Below are 22939 nucleotides of genomic sequence, written 5' to 3'. Positions count from 1 at the left end.
CAAACTTAAAGTTTCTTTTCTGGATTTACTCTGAGATAATTTAAAATTAATTAAAAAATATGTGCACTAATATTAACATCCTATTTAAATGTTTTTAAATTTAAATTTACACTGCAGTGTTCAAAATATCTTAAATGCCATTCTCCACTAATAATTAATATAAAATATTGCTAGGTAATTATATTTAATTCATTGAAATTAATCTAAATCTGGTTTGATGTTCTGATTAAGACAGTCAACTAATTTTACCACATAATTACCATACTTTGAAACAAAACGGTAAATACACATTAATTCTATAACTATATTCATATATATTTTTGATTATTCAAAAATATTTTCAACTATTTCGTTTTACAATTCCTACCTATACACATATAAGTATTCTATAATCGCTGATACATAAATAATATAAAGCCTACCTATACATAATTTATAGTTTGTATACCTACATATTTTTAAATGTCTGTTTAGTATGCAGAAAACATATATCTTTTTAAGCTTATATTATCATATTTATATTGGTGCTTATATTACCTTATATTATCTCAATTCGCCATACTAATTTTCGTTATGTAAATAAATATTCTGTTTAAAATATTCAACAAACATTATTTCTATATTTTTAAGTATATAATTTTCGTATAGTATCACACAGGCAGAATAATTAATACATTTATTATAAAAAGTCAGCTCCAAAAATTGAATATGAATAAATAGGAATATAAGTATAATATTAGCACTATCAAATATATTTGAAAACTCACATAAATGCATAAATAAACTACGTATAAAATGAATTCAAAATTTAAAAAAAAACTCAAGTGTGTCGAATATCAATATAATGCCTTCATTGAGAAGGAGTTTACTGTATTAAGTACATTGTACGTGTTAAATTTGAAATCAATAATGAATTATTGTAGGTATTAGAAAAAAAAACTGAGAAAAGACGGTCTAGTATGATATTTTTAAAGATATAATTTTACTAAAAATATATATTTTGCAATTATTAGTAGGAACCTAATTAATTTTTTTATTAGTATACGGTGAACTAAGTGTTGCCAAATTAATTTGCATTAATTATAACATGATAATTATTATAATATCAATAACTCTTATTAACTATTATTACCTTCAATTCGTTACCTAATTCAATAAATTACTGTTGAACAGTGTAAATAGATTCGTATCGTATAAATGGCTTGAAATTTATCTAAATGTTTTGAAAAGTTCATTGTGTTTATTACCTAATATATGTATAGTGGCTAAAACTTTCAAGTACTTATGGACAAGGCTGGGCATTAATAAGTTAAATGTTAAAATTAAGTTAAAACATTAAATTGATTTTAATTAAGTTAATTACCTCAAATTAACTCATTATTTTTTTCAAATTAACTTAATAAATTACTTTTTTTTTCAAGATTAACGTGTGAACTTCAAGTTCATTTTATTTAAAAAGTTTCTAAATTCAGTTAGTTTTCATCAGCAAAATAATGCAAATTTTTGAATGAGGTTTTTACTTTGATGCATCATTTTAAATTTCCCCAGTAGTTTTCTTGAGCATAAAGAATAATTATCTAATAAATCATATTATGTGTCTGGAAAATTTTATTTTTGCACTAAGTTAAGTTAGTTTTTTTAAATGTTTTTTCCTAACTTAACGAGTGAACAATAAAATACCAGTAACTTTTAACTTAACTTAACTTTATTATTTTAAAATAACTTAACTTAACGAGTTAAAAGTTAAAATTAAGTTAAATCGTTAAATCAATTTAAATTAAGTTAATTAACTCGTTACTTTAATAAATTACTTTTTTTCAAGATTAACATGTTAACATCAAGTTAATTTTATTTCAAAAGTTTCTAAATTAAGTTAATTTTTGTCAGAAGAATAATACAAATTTTTGAATGAGGTTTTTACTTTGATGCATCATTTTAAATTTCCCCAGTAATTTTCTTGAGCATTAAGAATAATTATCTAATAAACCATATTATGTGTCTGGAATTTTTATTTTTACACTAAGTTAAGTTAGCTTTTTTTAAACGGTTTCCCTAACTTAACGAGTGAACGATAAAATACCAGGAACTTTTAACTTAACTTAACTTTATTTTGAATTTGTAATATTTATAAAAAAAGGTTTATTAGGTTTCTGTAAAACGACTTATTATGAACTTTATAATCAATTTTCAAGCCTTGCCCGTAAAAATTGAAAATGTAATTTTTAACTACAAAATAATTTGCACACTTATGTAATTATTGATGTATTTCCTTGAAATTTGCACTTTAAACACTATTAGGTATGAAATAAAATTGTAAGTTTATATTTTTAGTATTTTTAAATTGCACTTTCAGGGATTATGTAAAAACATTTTGTTGAGATAAAAGTTCATTACATATTTATATAAAGATATCAACACACATGTAAACAAAAAATTCAAAATGTCTAATACTTATTAATTAATACAAACTAGTCCAATGTTTAGTCCATGGAGTAGGGAAAATAATAATTTAAGTATTTTTCAAGTTTCTACGAATAATATTTTTTGAATTACAACAATCTACCTAACAAAAATTGCTGTGAAATCTTTATTTTACGTGTGACTATTCAATTACGTACGTTATAATATTTTGAACTTCAAATGCTCATAAAAAATTAATATAATGGCTCAACGTTAATTTTTTTTTAAATTCCAGTACGAATAACTTATAAGTCATTGTAACTCTCATTCTACAGTTTCTTTATCTCGTTGCCGTTAGATCCATCGATCTCGTGGCTTCCAACCACGGATTTTGAGTACATTTGGATATTAAATATTTCAAATTAATATACATTATTAACATGTACAACTTTTATAAAATGTACTAGTGCACTGCGTAATAAAAATGTCAGGTTTTTCATACTATTCGGGATACAAATAAAATAATAATTTTAAATTTTCAACAATACCTCTCATCGCAAGATTTTTTAGAAACCTCGTATTGCCATAAATCATAATAACCCGGACAGCAATTTTTTGATTAATAATATTATTATAACATTGTAATAACGAATAATATTAGTATAACGTTATTATAATACTATTATAATATTATCATTACAAAATGCTGTCTGGGAACATAATAATAATATAATATTATGATTCCCATAACGGTCGCGCCATCTGTGGAACATCCAAGGCGGTCAAAGACAGCTAGTCGACGGCACATAACAACGATGATAATAATAATAAAATAAATAGTATTATTATTATTATTTGTTATCATGAAATGTCGCGTAACTCGTAAGCTGCACCACCCTCGCGCAGCGGCGGCGGCAGCCCGCCCGATCGATATTTCGCCGCCGCCGCCGCCGTTCGTTTACTCGTTTCTGTTATCATACTATTATTATTTACTGTCTAGCGTCCGTTCGGCGGCAGTTGTAGACGACGTGTCTACTCGACGGTTGTCGGGCGTTGTTTAGCGTTGTACTTGCAAAAATCACGCGATTTACGTAAATAATAATTGAGTTATTGTAATATACGCGTGACTGGTGTAGTGATGATGTTTGTATGTGCGTCGGAAGATAATATCGATATTATTTATTATTTACAAATCACAATATAATAATATAATAATCTTCATTTCTTATTGGCACACACCACGCGGACACCGTACTATCACAACTTTAGGTATGTACCTACGCGAACCGTGTGATGGTCGTTAATCATAATAATTTATATTATGATAATGATAATTATTATAGCTGTCACCCGCGACTGTTTTGTTTTATAATAATAATTCGTTGTAATAAAATATTATTCTATCGATCGGGGGTGTGTTTGTGTGTACGTATAATATTATGTGTATGTGTGCGTGCATGCGTATGTGTGTGACCGGAAGACGGCGGTGAAAATTGAAAGTAAACATCACTCGGCGTACGTTTTTATTCATCACAATAATATTATTCGCGTACATTTTATCTAACAACAATTTTCACCAATTTGATTGCCACATTTAATACTATTATTTCTTCGGTCGTCCGATCGGTATATTCAAAGATATAATATTATTATTATCCGTCTTGTCGTCTGCAGTTTATCGTCCGATACCTGTTCAAAATAATAGACACATTGATGAATATTTTATATTACTTGTTAGGCCTGTGTAAAAAAATCCATTATCTAATTGGCCTATTATATTTTTGCACTAATATCGTATGATGTATCAGGTCACCAAATTGGCAATAAGTATAACAAATGTTATTTTAATCTTATTCCTATACGAGTTTAAATCAAACACTTTATTCAATATAATAGACAAATTGATGAATATTTTATATTACTTGTTAGGCCTATGTAAAAAACCATTATCTAGTTGGCCTATTATATTGTTGCACTAATATCGTATGATGTATCAGGTTACCAAATTGGCAGTAAGTTTAAATAATGTTATTTTAATCTTATTCCTATACGAGTTTAAGTCAAACACTTTGTTTCACATATATTTAAATATTATTTGAACGATAGTCGTTACCTATATACAATGTTTTGCGTCGTTATGCTAATTTATATGATTATGTAACATTTGGCGATTACATTTGTTGAATTTGAACAAATTTTAACTACAATTGTTGGAAATTGTTTATTAATTTTCGTTATCCAATTTCGTCAAATGTTTAACTTCAGATGTGAATACAAATTGTTATTATTTGTTAAAATCTTGGATTTACATTTTTTCATAGGTATATTATATTTGTGTTTTTACTTACTTTGTATCTATATACATTTAAATATTTTTAAGCTTTAGCTATAACATAATAAACTGTATATACGATATTTTAGAAATTATTTAAAATAAATTATTTTAGGCACATTAGTATAAATTGTAATAATTTATACAAATGCGTTAAAAATGACATCGTAAACTACCTTGTTAAGTTTAGATTACTAAAAAAATATGTAAACCAAAAACATTTACTTTTAACATTATTTCTAAACCCATTTTTAATATAATATGTAAAACCCAATACCTAGTACTTAATAATAAAATTATTATTACTATAGGTACCTATAATATGTATAAATAAAAAATAACATATTTGAATAAACTTAATGTAATACTTGCACATTATTTGTATAAAAACATGTTTTCACTCTATTTGTTTAAAACAATGAAAATTTGAAATCATATTTGTTTTGATGATTAGTACGCTGTACGTACGATCTTATTCTATTGAATAAATATTTTTTGGAATTAAAATATACCATTGGTTAAATAGGTATTAAGTTGTTTATTGTGCTAAAATTAAGGCATTGAATATAGTCTGTTAATAGTAAATACAATACAGCAAACAAAACGTCAGTAGGCTATTACAATACTTAGTAATTATACTTGTATATAATACTACTGTAATAACTAATATTATCGACTATCGTATATTCGTATCCATAAACTGGTCTTGTGCATTTCTTATATAGTTTTTTACACTATTATCTAGTATCGGATTTCCAATAGAAATATCATAATTATTGTGCTTATAAATAATTAAATAAAACTATTTACAATATCAATAATTTTTTCTATTAAAATAAAGCATAATTATACATTTTGTAGGATTTTTCAAAATAAATCTTTTCTTAAATAAATTAAATCTGAAAAAAATCGATTATCCACAATCTACAGTTCAGTTTATTTGGAAAAGATGAAAGATAATTCAAAAGGTATATCCACATGAATTCCGACACAGATGATAGTAGGTGCGTATCAATTAACACTTCATATATTTTAAGTAATATTTTCAGTGTTCAATGACGTTATTACATGCACGTTAATAATAATTGTTAATAATATAATATATACTAAATATATGACTCATTATGTAAAGTTATGCCTACATAATCACGATCATTAGATTTAAACTATTGATACCTAAATACAAGACACTGTCAGAATCATTTATATAATCTAACGATTTTTACGCACATGCCATTTGCGTTTTTCAGCACACATGACCTATAATACTATTACTATACTGCACACAAACATAATTTTATAACAATATTATACTTGATTTTTATTTTTTAAGCTTAGACTGCTATGTTATTATTTTGTATCATAAATTGTTTTATGTGTTACAAGTGCTCGTTTTTGAGTAGGTAGCTGTGTTTTTAACAATTATTATTTGGGCTAGGACGTATATATGACATTACCTTCAAATAGATGCATGGAATTTTTAATAGAGTAGGTATTACTTTCAACTAAATGCATATAATTTTTATTCGATTTTTAAATTGTATCACTGATCTAATGACATTTTAAATAATTATCAGAATAATATGACGTGGTATCTAGTGTTTACATTATAATTTATACATTCGTTCAAATATTGTATAAAAATGCCACAAAATATGCAATTTTCATATTTACATGTCGAGTTAAGACAATGCAATAAAATATCCATTATGAATTTATTCTGAATCTATCAAGAAATAACTGACCGAATTTTTAAAAGAACGCTTCAAACAAGAAAAACATATACCTTTAATGCATGTAAATCCTAGCCTTATGTAAAATATTTTATTTTTTTCATCGTTTATCGTGTTTTTTACATTATTATTTTTGTTATTTCAAAGCGAAAGAATGAACCTATTGTACCGAGTTTGGTGGACAAATATTATTACACATTTGTGGTTTATTTTATATTGCATTATGTTTGCATGGTTTACTGGAACTTCGGCTTGGTCGGAGTATCAACCACGAAAATATGAATATTAAATAATCAAAACGTTTTTCCGTAAGCATAGATATTACGGCGACGGAGACGGCGGCGGCGGCAGTAGCAGCAGTGGTAGCGACAACTCGACGCCACAGCCACCACTACCAAGATCCGAGCACGCGACATCCAGACGCCGCCACATCACTGTCCGGGACGACCAACAACAATATCGTCACCATCCGTAATTGCCAATAACAATACCACCACCAATATCACCACCACAACCAACCCCACCACAATCACAACCACTACACTACCACAAATCACCATCACCAACACTAACACCAACACCACCACCATCACCACCTACTGACAAAAAAACACAGACATCGCAATGCAGGCGTCCACGTCGCCAGCATTCGCCCGTCGGCGGCCGTCCGCCTTGCACGTGGATGGCGTTGGCGGTCAGCGTACCACAACCGCTTTTTCGTCCGTTGACCGTTTGCTGGCGGACATCGCGTTCCAGCGGCAGAGGGAACGCCAACGCGTGGCCGCGGGCGGTCGGCAGAGCCGACGACGCCGTGAAGACGGCCAACGTCCAGCTGCAACTTCGGCCACGGGTAAATGTCTTACATATTATATGTATTTTACTAGGTCAGTGGTGGGTTTTCCATAATTCTTTTACTGGTTAACCGTTTTGGTGGGTTCGGTCACGAAACGTGTTCTGAGTGTACTCACCTGACGGTGTCACTATAGTTCCCGGATGGGTGACCACCCGGGTTTTTAGTGACAAATCCTTGCCACACATACGCGTGTCCAAACCAACTACACCCTCCCCCACAGTAACAGGCTAATGACCTGAAGTGTTGAAGTCTTAATTCAGAAAAAAAAAATCGTTATACATAGGTACATGGAAAGTACGAAATGCTGTCGTTATATTGTAGTGTCCTCATCAATTTTAACTTAAAAACAATACAACTAAGTTCTCTTTTTTTCTTTTTTACATTTGATTATCGGTATCAGGGTGTGTGAGCAGACATGCCAAATTGATAATGCAAACATGCATCGATTATCGTTCGTATAATATTCTAGTTACGAGTTACGGTTGTTTGTATTCTTATATAATATTATATTTATTATACAATTATGTGTTGAGGCCTTAAGGAATATAAAAAAATAATAATAATACAAAATTGCAACATTTATACTTTATACACAGTTCGCCACATTTATTTTTACGGGCGCCGCCGGTTCACACGTTTTTAAGTTAATATTTTTGTTTACGTTCATTTATACGTTTTGTAATGCTTCTCATGTTCATTATTTTAGAAGGAGCAGCGACTAAAACTGGAGTAACATCCACCGGATCTGAGCTCGACGACGAGGCGGCCTCGGCGTACTGGTGGACCGACGTATTCCTCCGATACTTTGTGTTCGACGAGGACTGCACGAGGACCGCCACCACAGCCGACTCAGATGATTTGTTGTTTTTCGTGCGGCGCCGGCGAAATAAGCGCAAGTGCATTAAGCGCCGACTGTCCTCACAACGTCGGCGACGGGTAAGGATGCAACGATGCATATTATACATGTACTTAATATCCATAACCTATTAGGGACGTCTTCAGGTCAATTCCATAGGAGAGGGGGGGACATTTTAGTTTTGAATACCGCTTTGATAAACAAAAACTTAACTTTTATATCCTTATAATATAATCTATAGCCTATAGGTTTAATGTTTGTTTCAACGATTTGTATAATCAATGTACAGACAGTTAAGTTGAAATAACAAAACTTATAAAATGTATTTATCTATTAGCAAAAACAGAAAATCTCACGACTTAAGGGGGTGTTCGCCCCCTTTGCCTCCACCCTCAGGGACGCCACTGTAATCCATCCATATCTGTTTTATTATTTCGAATTCCAAAGCAAAATTGTGAAGGTTATAGTTTAGAGACCTTAATATTACCACATTAATATTGGTAAAGTTGTAAATGTGTCGGGATTTATTATGCTCAGTGATAAAATGTTATCTTATCAGACTAAAATAATCACAAGTTCCATAATATTCATTAATCAATCTGTCCTTTAGGTACGTTTTTGATGCTCTGTTTACTCCATCAATTTGATTTTTGAAGTAGGTAGGTACCAATCTCTTGTATCATAGATAGGTTCAGAATTATTGTCATCGAAAAACGACTTTGTGTTCCGTCCAACTCGTTAACTTGATAACGTTTTGTAGTGCTATACGTCTTACACGGCTTTACCACTATATGTATAATAATGGGATCATGGGAATAATACGCTACTTGGTGCGATATCGCCGTTTAATAGAGATCGCCCGCAGTTAGATATATGATGGTAAAATTTTCGATTTTTCTTTACCCACGCACCTTGGCGTATAGGTCACTTACGACACCCGCGCTTACCGAAAACAACAGCACAACCAACAGCAGCAGCAACAACAGCAGCAAAAGCCGACCATGTTGCCGATCGGCGATCCGGCCGTCCTGTGGCGGCACACAGTGTGCCTGAACGCCATCGTCCATCGGCTGCGGTACACGCTCACGGTGGCCGTGTGTGCGCGTGTACCCAGGAAGGCAGCTGCCTCTGCCTGTTTCAGCGGCTTCGACGGATCACGAGAATTCGCATCAGCCGACGGGCAAGAAGACTGCGAATACGACCTGCAGCTGCTGTCGCGCCACGTACACGTGAGTGTTAACTGTCTCTCGGACTTAATGCGTTGTTCTGACGTGGTTCTTATATTTCATAATTAATTTTTGTAATTGTTGTTTTTTTTTCGGCACGAGCAGACAGTGTACGCATCGACTAGTGGTCGGCGTATGGACGCGGCAAAGGGACCTAGAGAGCGGCCGGTGTACCCCGCCTTGTGTTGGGCCGTCGACGATTTCGCAGAGGTAGGTGGTACTATATTATATTATGTTATCCCCATCGAACACTTTAGTGTTATATATCAATGGTTATCACTTATCATGTTAAGTAATATTTTGAAGAGTTTAATTTTGTCACTGATACTAGTGATACCAGATGTCCAGATGTGTATGGTGACGCACAATTGTAAACGTTTAATACTTTATAACTTGCTCATATTTCTGTCTTGAACATAAACTCAGTACTATGTAGAATAGTTAGTACGTATTTCCTAGTTAACTCGGTCGATATGTTTTTGAGATTTTTATATAAATGTTCGATTTATTTCGTTCAAACATTTTTAGAAATATGATACTCTAATAGTATAATAATAGTCTAGTAAAATTTGATTAAATTTATATTAGAAAAAATATATTTAAAATAATTTGAAATTAAAAAAAAACACTAATTAATAATTATGGTGATCTCGTATCTTGTTAATTGCATTTTTTTGCCAATTGCCTAGTAAATTGTACATACTTTTTTAATTGTCACTAACAATATTTAATAATCTCACATCGTCCTTAACGCAGGCTTTCCGCACGGTGGTTGTACGTCCTGGACAGACAGTTTGCGCCGAGCTGGTGGCCGCTTGGCCGGGTCCGGAAACCATCGTCGAGGAATACCTCAATAACGACATCGAAGACGGCAACGAGAACGATGAGTACGATTTGGATGGCAGCGATTGCAATCTGTTCGGTCGTAACAAATCCGGTCCCGTCAAAGTACAACAGAATCTAAACAGAGCGGTTCTGTTTACCGGCGCCGTCCCTTACGCTGCGGTGCGCGCAGCATACGAGTGCAAGGTAATTAGATTATGTCTTACCATTACACCCTATTTTTTGGTGTAAAAACGCCTCTACGTAGTTAGATTTTCGTTGTTCTTAAAATGTCGTTAAAATTGTCTATAAAAACCCTCAAAAACGCCGGTGAAACATTTTCCCAAGTCTTAAACGTGGGATTTATAGTCTCATATCTCATACAGAAGGTGTACCTATCTATATTATCATCACATAATACGTAATGTATGTATTTCAGTATATTTTAAGACTGAACCTCTGTACGATTCGTTGTCATCGCTAAATAATTTACAATACTCGTTGAAAATTCTGAACCTGTTTGAAATACTTTTAGATCGATTAGACTTAACTCATTTCGATATGCAAAATTTAAAATCTTTCTTTCAAATATAAAAACACGTTTCTATCATTGCTTTAAAATTTTTTTCAACACCAGTTTTGCTTATCGATAATTTATGATTTTGATATTGTCTTCAAAATTACTATTGAGTTCAATACTTTGTGATGTAACAACACTCACGTTTGAGACTTAGTGGCCATGTCCTGTTTACAGATGAGCTTGTACCGCGATGCGGAACGTCAACGAAGGAAACGACGGCGGCAACAGCAACGGAAACGGGGCGGCAAGAAATCGTCTCTGGGCGCCGCCCTGTCCGCATCGCTGACGGCTCTGTTCGTCAGTGGCAAAGACTCTGCCCCGTCGTCAGACTGCGGAGACAACGATTATTATTACGGTTCTGCCTCTTCCACCAACGCCACCGTCGCCGATGCCGATCGCGTCGAGTACGTGACGGTGCGTGGTTGTCGGCCGAGTTGTGACAACGACGACAGCGGCGGTGGCGAATTGTCATCGGACGACGAAAATCACGACGGTGACGACTTGGACTTTGGTGACGTCAGCGTCGGCGATGATGACCCCTACGACTACACGAAGGGCCTGGCCCAGATGGCTGTCACGCTCGGTAAGTACAAACGCTTTTTTTTACAAAAAGCTATCAGCGTGTTACGTCAGTGTTTGTGATTATAATTATCATTGTTATCATTATTGTTATCTTGATTGTTTTTTACGTGAACGTCAAAAAAATATGAAAACGAGAATTCGTCCGATACTATTTTAACCCAAAATTCCAGATTCGTAAAGATGGAATCTGATTAAATAATACCAAATACTACCTATTCTAAATCATTTTTTTTTTTGTTCTTTCTAACGTGTCATTCATACTATGGACAGAATACCATATGAACACTAAACACTGTCTTTAGATAATATAATTCTCGTACAGTTACATTTAAATTATAAGAATAGTTTTATAACAATTTTACTGAAAAATAACGTTATGTAAAATATGAACTTTTACTCATAATATTATATAGATACTTTTATTACATATAATATGGTGGATGGTTCATTTTAAATTATTTTTAAAGGGATTCGAATCGGTCTGTTTTTTATACTAAAAAGGCCGGATTTTATTCCATCATACTAAATCGATCTTAATATGGAATATGGATTTTTAAAACCTGTTTGGATTATTTGTCTTAAATGTTTTAGATCCTATGGCCATAGTAGGTAAGGTCATAAAGATTGTGATATTCTCGAACCCAATTATACCCAATTTCTCACTCCACATTTTTTTTAAGGCGCTTTTTGGATTTGTAGTATTTTAGATACATTTTTTTTTTGCATCTCATTTAGTAATTTTTCCAGGCAAATTTTTGTGTATGCCTCTATTTATGCATGACGTTTTCCAGGTTAATATTATACTAGGTACTGTAATGTCATAAAGTAGTTTTCAAGTGGAAGGTTTTTATCCCAATACATACAATGTAATATTTTGCACTCTCTTCAGTAAAAAAAAAAACTTCTATATATACATATTAAACAACACATCAAAATTACAGCACAATACAATGTATGAAATGCGCACGATTGATTTAATCTGGCTAGAATACTTTGTAGTTTTTATATTATTATTTATATACACTTGGAGAATGCAATTCAGTATTTATTATTATAAATATTATTAAATTTAGTGTCTTAACTAACTCAATAGTACTAAATAATAATAAATATTTAAATGGGATTCGTACATACTAACTAGATAGGTAGGTAGCATGCTGTATTTAATAATTGCTAGGTATCTAAAGTACTATACACAGGTACTTTAGATATTTAAAATTATATTTGCATCACTATACACGGTGATTTGTGAAAATTACAAACCACATATTTTGTAAAAGGATTTTGCAACAAAAATAAATCCCAATCCATATCCCAGCTCTAATTATTATGATTAAACTCAAGTCACGCAACTACATACAACACACATACTATTTGCTTGTATTTGTTTATATTATAAATTTACAGTACAAGCCCTTTGTATACATTATAAAACACACAACATACAATATATATTACTTAAAAATATAATACTATATTATACAAGTATATAGGTTGGCACATATAAAATTATGTGATAGACCTGCTGAAATGTAATTTTTATTATTTGTAGGTACCCAAAATATAATTAGATTAATATATCAATATATTTCGTCATTAATTATTATACCATTCACAGCATTTTCATAAATGTTTGGAACAATCGTGGAGCTAATTATTTTCGAGGCCAGCAAAATCACGTTGAAAGATTTGTTTTAGATAATGTAGAAACATTGCTCTAAACTTAGTTCAATATTTGTTTTTTTCATTGTTTGCATAAAAACGATATTTTATAGTTTGTCTTGTGAAGTGGTATGACCGTTTTTGGCATAAGCTTAGGAACTTTACGATACCTCACATGTCGATGTTTGGACTCGTCCTGCTAATCATGTTATTTCTATTAAGGTCATAGTTATGATTCACACTATGATCATGATTTAAATAACGGGAATGGCGGGGTGTACATGCATCCGGACAGCTGTTCTGGTGGCGAGCTTACCATCTTAAACGCACGCATCGACACCGTCATCCCTCTACCATGTGCATGACTCATGATATAAATTTTAAATTATTTACTGTGGAAACTCTTAAAATGTTTGTTTAGGATTTTCCATTTCGACAAGGACTTGTAAAAAGTATTTTTGAAATTAAAAACAGTAATAATATAGTGTATTATGTATTACCCTCTAGAACTGCCACATTATAAGCTTATATTAGTACTGACTTCCAACCACTATACCTATAAAATTATTCCCGTCGGTTGTATTTTACACGATATTATATCTGGACAGTAAAATATTATATTATCTCTGTTAAAGAAGCAATATCTTGTCAGTAAAAAAAACTATTTCGAGATTTGTATTTCAAAATTGACAGAAAAACATGTGTAATATTTTATTAATAATATCACGTGAAACTCATTATTTCCAACGATAGGTAATACATACTTAAAAGTAATTTCTTTTTAATCAGTTTGCACATTTTAACATTTTACATGACGTACCTACCTATTGCCACAATATATAACACTGCGTAAATCAATGTTTTGATAGAAATATCACGTGTTTCCATATTGAATATAAATAATATCATCTTGTATTGTTTTAATAATATTTTATCCTATATTTACATTTATGTAAAAATTGACTTTATTTACTTATGAAGTATTGTCTGTTTACTTAACGGTATAACGGAATCTAGGGGAAAAAAATCCCCAAAGCTCTACCTAACTATTGGATACTGCTGTCAAAAATAATAATTAATAATAAAAAAAATATATAAAACTTGAATGATAATTACTATATTATTATAATATTATACGATATTTATTTATAAACGGGTAGATTATACCCTTTAGTAATAACAGTACAGTAAGTAGAATCTCAATCTGACAAATATAACAGTGAAATTAAATAAGTAATAAAATGTTTTAAATGAGTTAATATTATTAAAACTAATCGTATTCCTGTTTATGAATCAGAGCATCTTAAATGATTTTTTAACTAAATTATTAATATTTAATATACTACAATATTATCAATTTTATAATAATAATGTATAAATAATAACATAATCTAGACGAGAAAAAGTAATACCACTAAAAATTATTTATATTTAGTGGGATGTAATATTAACGACTCCAAGTAACAAGTTAGGCAGATTTAACTATAGAATTAAAGTATCAGTTGAATACCTTTAACAGTCAAACATATTTAATGTTTATTTATTATAATATAATACATTTTGATGTCTGATCGGAAACAGTATAACTACCTACTCGTATAATCGTGCACGAAATCGATCTGCTTATGAAAAGTTAACATTAAGTGGAAACGGTAAATAATATATTGCGTGTCCTCAAAAACACTTACACAGTAATATAATATATAAATATTTAAGTAATTTTAAATAAAAAATAAAAATAAAAATACTTATTTAAAAAAAATGAAAAATGTAACGCTCTTCAGAGTACGTTAGTATTGACCTCTTATAAAACTTAAAGGCAAGATTATTATCTAGGCAATATCATATAGGCTTTTTATTATATTTTAATTTTAAAGTGAGTTAGGTATGAGTATTTTAAGATGTACAGTTATACATAAGTATTTGCTTTGGGGATTTTTTTCGAGGGTGTTTAGGTCCGGGGACGAACGATGACTTCGGGACATATCGAAACTTTCAACCGCCACTGGGTTTGTTTTTAAATGAAATAGACTATAGAGTATAAATGTTTTCCCACGAGGTACCAGACCTTAAAATTAAACCGTATGTAGATTGTAGGTATATCGAGTTTATTAATATGATTTTAGGATATGTACGATAATGTATTTGGTTAATATTCTATACGGGTTTTACCACTCAAAGTCCCACGTGTATATTTTTATAGTAATTTGCGCTGTATTGGTATTTAACATCAGAGTATAGTAACCATAGTAAGGTTTCAAGTACGTGTATATATACTAGGAGCAGTCACTACTGATAGATCACAGTCTATGGAAATAGTGTTCGGTCAAGTCAAAACCTGCACTCCTTACAGAAGACGACACTATGTTTTGTGATCTGACGGTGGCGCTAGGACGACCAGCCGCTATCAGCGGAGCTATAATCCATAGCCCAAAATCCAAATATGTATACCTTAGTAAGTATCTATGTGTAATTTATATTGTAGTTGTAGACTTAGTGTTTCGCCAATGCATGTGTATGTAGGTAAAAGTGTCGTAGCGTATTACAGTAAGTAATAGTGTAATAGTGAAACAAATACAGAAGTGTCACATGATTTAGAGTTGCCTTTGATTATCGTCGTTACTGCTTCTTCTCATAAAAAATGCAGGATTTTATCTTTAATAACAAAATGTTATCCCATACAATACTTTGTCTGTACATAATGTGCACTGTGAACTTCTTCCGCCGTTGCAAATGTTTGACCTAAAAAATTAGTCAAATATTTGATAATATAGAATAGCCACTATGCTCAAAGCAACGGTGCTATAATTTCATGAAATATTTTTGAATTGGTATGAATAGATTATTAGTTGTTTTTATGTTTTAGTCACAAATACGGTTTTAGCAGTTCTTACTCCGTATTTTGATTAGAAACATTTATTTTTAAATTATAACAAACTTATTTGGAAATATTTTAGGACATACCTACCTAATATTTATTTTGTGTGATTATTAAAAGTATTAATATTATATAAATAAATATTTTAGCCTCGTCATAACGCATCGTGTTGAATAAACCGAGCGCAAGCGTTTTGGGTTATATAAAATAGTAAAGTTCCATCAAAAGCTTATTAATACAATAATTATTATGATAATAATAATAATTACATTACATAACTCTTACGAACGGTAGCATTAATACACAACTCTGCTTATCACGTGAATATTTGTATTAAATTAATTATTTAACAGCACCAATACAGCGAATGGAAACGGTCGCCTCGGGTGTGGATGGTAATTCTGAATACCACGTGCACCACCACCATCATCACCATCACAATCTCTATCACCAACAGTACTGTGGTGGTGGAGAAGACGATTACGGTGACACTAGATACGATCAAGACCCTGATTTTACCGCCAGTTCGTGTTATGACCACGCTAATGATAGTTACACCCCAGTGATTGGTTACCAACAACAGCAGCTCGAGTCCTATACTGGAACGGCCACAGCTTCTGAACCTGGAGACTACTATGATTACGGGTGGGACTATGAAACGGCGGCTAGCAGCGAGCAGCAGACACCTCAGACTCCATCCTATTATTATCAACAGCAACAGCAGCAACAACTTGAACGTCAACGACGTCGGGACGGAAGACCGGTAATACATTCTTCGTTGTTCAATAATACATTAAAACTTTTTAAATGGAATCTATTAGGAGGGAGAAACATATTTCATTTTCATAAGTTCCGTTACTTGTTAGTATTGAAAATTCAAAATGATTTATAATTGTATACCGGATTTACTGGGAATATTAAGTATTATCTCTCCATTATAATTAGAGGTCATCTTGGCCAAGTAGTTCCAGTACGATGGTAATAATAAAAATAATAATATTGATACAATATAATCGTTCTTAAAACAGATAGCACTATAAAAACACTTATATTGGTGATATGATTTTGGGACGTGATATATTTACAAGACAATTTATAAAATCATAACCACATATTATAATTAATGATCTATAAAAGCATGAGCCAATATAATATTATCAAAATTGTACAAATATATATTAATTCTTAATTAAGTTCGAGCCTAAACTTGTTTATTTAACCTGCAATGCTATGTGACTAGGCTATACATTTTAAAATAAATCCAATTACTTATTATAGTATAGGTGTTGATTTATTTTAATCATTTTACTAATTCTAAACAATTTTAGTTTTATTTTTCATATTCAAGCGTACATTCATTAACTTATGTGGGTTAGGCTAGCATATTATTTAAAACATTATTGTTGATAAACATTTAAAATATTTAACACCAATTTAGAAATGATAGTTCTTATACTCCAAAATTCTTGTGAAGTGAGAATTAAATTAGGTAATTTTCTATTAAACACTTTTATAATACAGATAATTGACATTAGTTACTGATACTGGAATAGTCTTTTTTCTAAATTTATCTGTTTTAATTATGGAAATAATAGAGACGACTCAGTGACCCATGCTCGACATCTGTTTTCGATCAACTGGATGACGATGACCGCGGTACAGATCAACATCACCAGAACTATCAACAACAGCATGATATCAATAATTATAACAGCATGTATGGAAAGAAAAATAGTCGAAAACAACAGCATGACTACAAAAACCGATTACAACAGCAACCAAATCGCTATGGAAGTATAAGAGGATTATCGTCGGTAGCATTAACGCCAGGAAGATCTGGAAAAATGCAACAGCCACATCGGGCCTGGTCTGAGAGCGATGGGTTGGATCAGTGTGGTGGTAGCCTTGTTAAACAAAATCAAAATCAGCAAAAACCTCAATTGCTACCACCTCCACCTATACCTTATTATTGTGCGGCCGAAGCGGCTGTATCGGGTTTTGTGCAGTACGTGCACAAGAGTCCGGGTGGCTGGTGGACACGAACTAAAAACAAGCGGCGTAGAAGACGTCATAGGAATATGAAACGAAAGCCAAATGGAAAGATCATCACAACCATTGATCGCCGTCGAAGTTCCAGTGCCGGTGGAAATGGCTGCACCATCACCGATGACGAGAATAGTGACGGTTCAGGTTCGGGATCAAACTCTGACCATGGTGAATCAAACTCTGATGAACAAGACAGTGATGGCGAATTTATTGGCGTGCTTGCTGCTGCCGCGGCATTCGGCCAAGACCCTGACCGAGAATGGTCGCAACGGGGTAACGCCGGTGATCCAGTAGCTGATTGGGACAGGTATGACTGTGAAAGTGACTCATCGGCAGAACACGAAGACGATGATATGGTTGAATGGACGACCGAGATTATGGCCACTGATATAAGGCGTAAACCACATCAAAACTGTAAGTATAAAATTATCACTATAAATTACAATAAGAAATTTAAATGATATATACATCGTTAGTTAAAAATGTGTATACTCATATGTTACAGGTTCAATAATATCTACACCAGCGAGGATAGTACACGATAATTACTTACATTTTTGTGATACACAGTCATTGACACCTGTCTTTATGAACCGTCAACTGCATCATCAATCAAAACAGCAACCCGTTGGTCACCAACAGCAATTCCATCGGCAACTACCACTACCGCAATTCCGACCTCAACCACTCGAACCCCCACCACCACCACCTGCATTGAGCGTCGCATTTACTGCGGTGGCCTGTCCATGGTGGACGGTTCTAGAAGGTTAGCTAATTTACATTTGTTAAATACATTTTGTACAGAAAGTAAATTAATTTTTGTTTGTTTGTTTGGTTGAATAGACGTGCTGCACGTGAATGCCAAAACTTCTGGAGAGCCATCGTCATCAAATAAAACAGGCACGACGTTACCTCTCCTCACGTTTGATTAACAACTATAAGCCATATTAAACTATCTTGTATCAAAACTGGATTCGTCGATAAAATAATCAATAAAAAAAATATATTAATTTGGTGAATTCGTTGAAAATTACCAATTGTGCCCTGGTGATGGCGTTAAACTCACTACTTTCTCGACGACCATATATATACATTAAATATGTTTCCATGATGGAAGACAAATGTTGTCCAACTTCTGAAGCAAGCAGAACTTGTGAATAAACATGGACGGCGAGTAATTGGGTATCAATTAAACTTTTACAAAATGTATATAAGTAATATGTATATTATACCGTGTTGATTAAATAATATAATGGACACTCAATGTATCAAATACAAAATAATTAATTAAGAATGATATATATTAGAATTTAAGAAGATATTATTGTGTCAAAATGGATTTCGGCTGCAGTTAAAAAAAAAGTTCACCAAGACTATGATTTCAAAATTATATATCCCAGGCGACTAGACTTGATAAACACACTATATTGATAATGAAAAATATTTTATTGACTCGTGGTTGAAGACTAGTTTCATCCGACTGCCTTAGTGTGACCTACCAAGATGAATAAACATGCATCATTAAATTCATATGCTGATTAGTAACAGTAACTAATCCTCAGCCATCGTTTAAAAATAATAACTTCCATCCCAGTGATCCTTACAATGATTTATTTCATGGTTACAAAAAGTAACATATGACTCCCTGACGAACACCAACTGCATTACCGTCTGAAGACCACTGTTGTTGAAATCACTTGACCAATCATTTCTAGAGGGATGGAGATGAAAACGTTTTCGCGGCTATCCGAAGAATTTTGTGAGCTTACTTAATTTAGGTATTAATAACAATTTATTTTATAATATAATATATACTAATAAATAAATTTATTTTTGGTTTTTTCAGTAGACGGACACTCTAACAGTTTTGAAACCCATTATCTACGAACATGTGTGTAAAACGCTGCTCAAGTTCTGGAATCCACAGACACATAATTTACATTTTAACGTAAATAATTCTACACTCAATACGCATTTCTTCTATTAACTACATCACCAGTCACCACACCACCCATCAACATACACACTGACATATTAAAGACCCTTGCATTACAGCTTAGATCACTTGTTTATTACTACACCGCAGTTACTCGGAAGAACCTTTCATCTACAGCTTGGTTCTGACGTTGGCTATGAAAATGCAAACTGTGCCGAGTATTAAGAGGTTGTGATGCTAATGGTGGCAGAATACATATTGTAGATGACTGATAGGTAAGATTATTACACAAATAGTATAATCCTGTAGAATCTTGAAGATTGTAAATAAGTTAAAATAAAATTTGTCATGATGTTCAAGAGAATGCTACACATTGGTTTTTGACCAAAAATAAAAACCCGTAAAAAAACATTTTTCTTTAATAATATTTCTTGGCAATTTTTCTTTAAGCCTGCCACATTAATTGATTTTTTTGAATTTAAGCTACATTTTTTGACAAAAATTATTGAACTCTTACTAGACACATATTTCCCATAATCACAATCGTATTCATACCATGTGTGTTTATTTGAAATTAACGTATCTTTTTTAAATTTTATCTACACCCTTATATTCACTACTGATCGGTGGTGTAGGTGTTGGTGTTGGTGTTGGTACTCTATATAATCCATGAAAAAACCCCAAGGTTTGTTATCTCAGTAACAAAAAGAAACATGGTAGAAAATGGCTATAAAAAACTTGTGAAACTATCCCAATTTTCAGATACTCAAATTACTATAAGTAAAAAAATATATAAATGCACCATTAAAAAAAAATATTGTTATATAATTTTTAAAATAGGTACCTATGTGGATTAGCTTTAAAATCAGGTCCTCATTATTTAAAATTATTCTTGAATAATTTGTTTTAATATCTGTGATACTTCACTGAGATAACAAACCTTGGACTTTGTTCCTTTAATAATCAGACTAATTTAGTTATTTTCTAAAATGTTGTACTCTAGCTATGCAAACTAGAAATATGAGGACCATCTCTGTACTCGAAAAACATTTAACATTTTTATACAATTATAAATTGTTATATTAGACTAAGTTTTATATGAATAACTACTAATATTGTTTAAAATTGTTTTACTTATACCACAATGGTTTTGTATTTTTATTCGATTTTAGTTTAAAACGTGTTTCTGTAAGTGCTTGCTTACTCATTGATATTGTTAAAAGATGTACTATTTTATTATTATTATTCATTACAATATACTTTATTTGTATTTTATCGTATATACAATTGAGTTTTTTGTTTTTATAAATATTTCTGTCCTATTTAACTTATACAATAGTTCAGAAAAATAAGGTTAATTACATATTAGGTATGTTAAATTGACCAAAGTGTTAATTGGTTTTCCATGTTATTGACATGTGAAGTAAGTATTACAATTGTTTGTGGTATTGAAAATAATAAAATAGTATTGTGAAATGAATTATAGGTACTCGTTTTCTCTCTAAGTACGTTGAATAAATACCTTTTTTTTTAAAATCCTGACAATCTTTAAAAAGTAGTAAAATGTTTAGTACCTATGTTTATTCATTTGCAATAATATTTTTAGTATGATATTAATATCTCAAAAATTATCTAATGTTTAACTTATGATGTTTTTTTTTTTACCAAAAGTAATTATATTGAATGATTTTAGTGAGAATACGAGTATAATTAAGTTTAATGGATGATATTTTCTAGTTTGACAAAATATGTAGATGCAAATCATTGAACAAAAGTAATTTTGGAAAGATACCGTGAGGATGACACACAAGGTACATATTTAATTGACTTAGATAATATTACTACTTCTTAGTTGCTAATATTCATTATTTACTGTTGTTATTTTCGGTTACTTGCACATATATGATCTCGGAGTTCACTGAAAGAAAACTGCAATTGAGCATAGCTGTAATTGAGTAGCTAGTATCAACTACAGATGATGGAAAAGGGTGGTAGCTAAACAACGATACATTCAATATGATAACAAAGGTTCTTAATGATCTTTTTTATGATAATAAGGTAAATTTATAGTAGGTACATAATATATTCAACTGCTACTTATTGACTTTGTTTGTTAACATATTCTATAATTCAATTCATGGAAAGATGACCTTTATCAAACAAATAGACTAGAGAGTGGCGCAGCTTCTTAAGTTGGATTAACTACCGCTGACCATCACTTAACCAAGATTCTTAATGATCTTTTTTATGATAATAAGGTAAATTTATAGTAGTTACATAATATATTTAACCACCACTAATTAAATTTGTTTGTTGACATATTCTACAATTAAATTCATGGAAAGACGACCTTCATCAAACAAATAAACTGAAGAAAGGGGCAGTTTCTTAAGTTGGAGTAACTGTCGCTGACCATCACTTAACCAAGTTTTAGGCTCAATTACAACAACAGAGACTGCTGAGACAAGAAATATGTTTTGATAGTATGTTTATCTACTATTTATACTTTGCCAACAGTAATTTCAATTTGACATTATATAATTAAGTGCACATTAATTTTCATTTAAATAGGTATTTGGTGTATCTCAATAAGACAAACCAAACTACTAATGATGCTAAAACCATTACTAAATATTAATTGTCAATTGCTATGGTAGATCAACAATCAACCTGTTTTCATATTGCAGTCTATGCATAGTTTAAAGCTGTTCAATTAGGTGAGTTATAATAATATTACCATACAGTCTCATTCAATATTATATATTTATATACAAGGCTCACTATGCCACTATATAATTAATTCATTATTTGTTTATGTGTTTGCTTATGTAAGTACACCAATGCCACCGTGGGACGATCATTATAGATGTGTAAATGATGGCCAATAAGAACTCATTTTGAATATCTTCAACCAAAGTTCCACCAGCCACCATAAAGTTATCATCGTCGCTATAATGAGCATCAATGGTAACAATGTTATTACATACTACCTAGTGAAGGTTTTAATAAGTTATACTCGGAAGTTTCCAGATT

General features: G+C 31.6%; 1 protein-coding gene across 11 annotated transcripts in view; it reads left to right on the top strand.

The window, feature by feature from the left end:
- LOC132934817 (uncharacterized) overlaps positions 1-21180 on the top strand; it is a 31144-nt gene extending 9964 nt beyond the window's left edge. Inside the window, exons 1-13 of one of the 11 annotated variants that reach the window (XM_061001194.1) lie at positions 3358-3669; positions 6784-7315; positions 8025-8254; positions 9098-9403; positions 9506-9610; positions 10157-10429; positions 10977-11385; positions 16278-16687; positions 17520-18384; positions 18476-18736; positions 18814-19729; positions 19817-19918; positions 20910-21180. In XM_061001194.1, coding sequence (XP_060857177.1) covers positions 7090-7315; positions 8025-8254; positions 9098-9403; positions 9506-9610; positions 10157-10429; positions 10977-11385; positions 16278-16687; positions 17520-18384; positions 18476-18736; positions 18814-18902 — 3174 coding nt within the window. In that variant the 5' untranslated portion in view covers positions 3358-3669; positions 6784-7089 and the 3' untranslated portion in view covers positions 18903-19729; positions 19817-19918; positions 20910-21180. Of the gene's footprint in view, positions 1-3357; positions 3670-3695; positions 3916-5593; positions 5737-6778; positions 7316-8024; positions 8255-9097; positions 9404-9505; positions 9611-10156; positions 10430-10976; positions 11386-16277; positions 16688-17519; positions 18385-18475; positions 18737-18813; positions 19749-19816 lie in introns of those variants that run through there. The other 10 variants (XM_061001193.1, XM_061001188.1, XM_061001189.1 and 7 more) reach the window with 10 other exon arrangements.
- Positions 21181-22939: the final 1759 nt, after the last annotated feature.

This window comes from Metopolophium dirhodum, chromosome 1 (assembly GCF_019925205.1).
Source record: "Metopolophium dirhodum isolate CAU chromosome 1, ASM1992520v1, whole genome shotgun sequence".
Lineage (NCBI taxonomy): Eukaryota > Metazoa > Arthropoda > Insecta > Hemiptera > Aphididae > Metopolophium > Metopolophium dirhodum.
The sequence above is the reverse complement of the archived record's forward strand: the minus strand, read 5'-3'. Positions and strand labels throughout refer to the sequence as shown.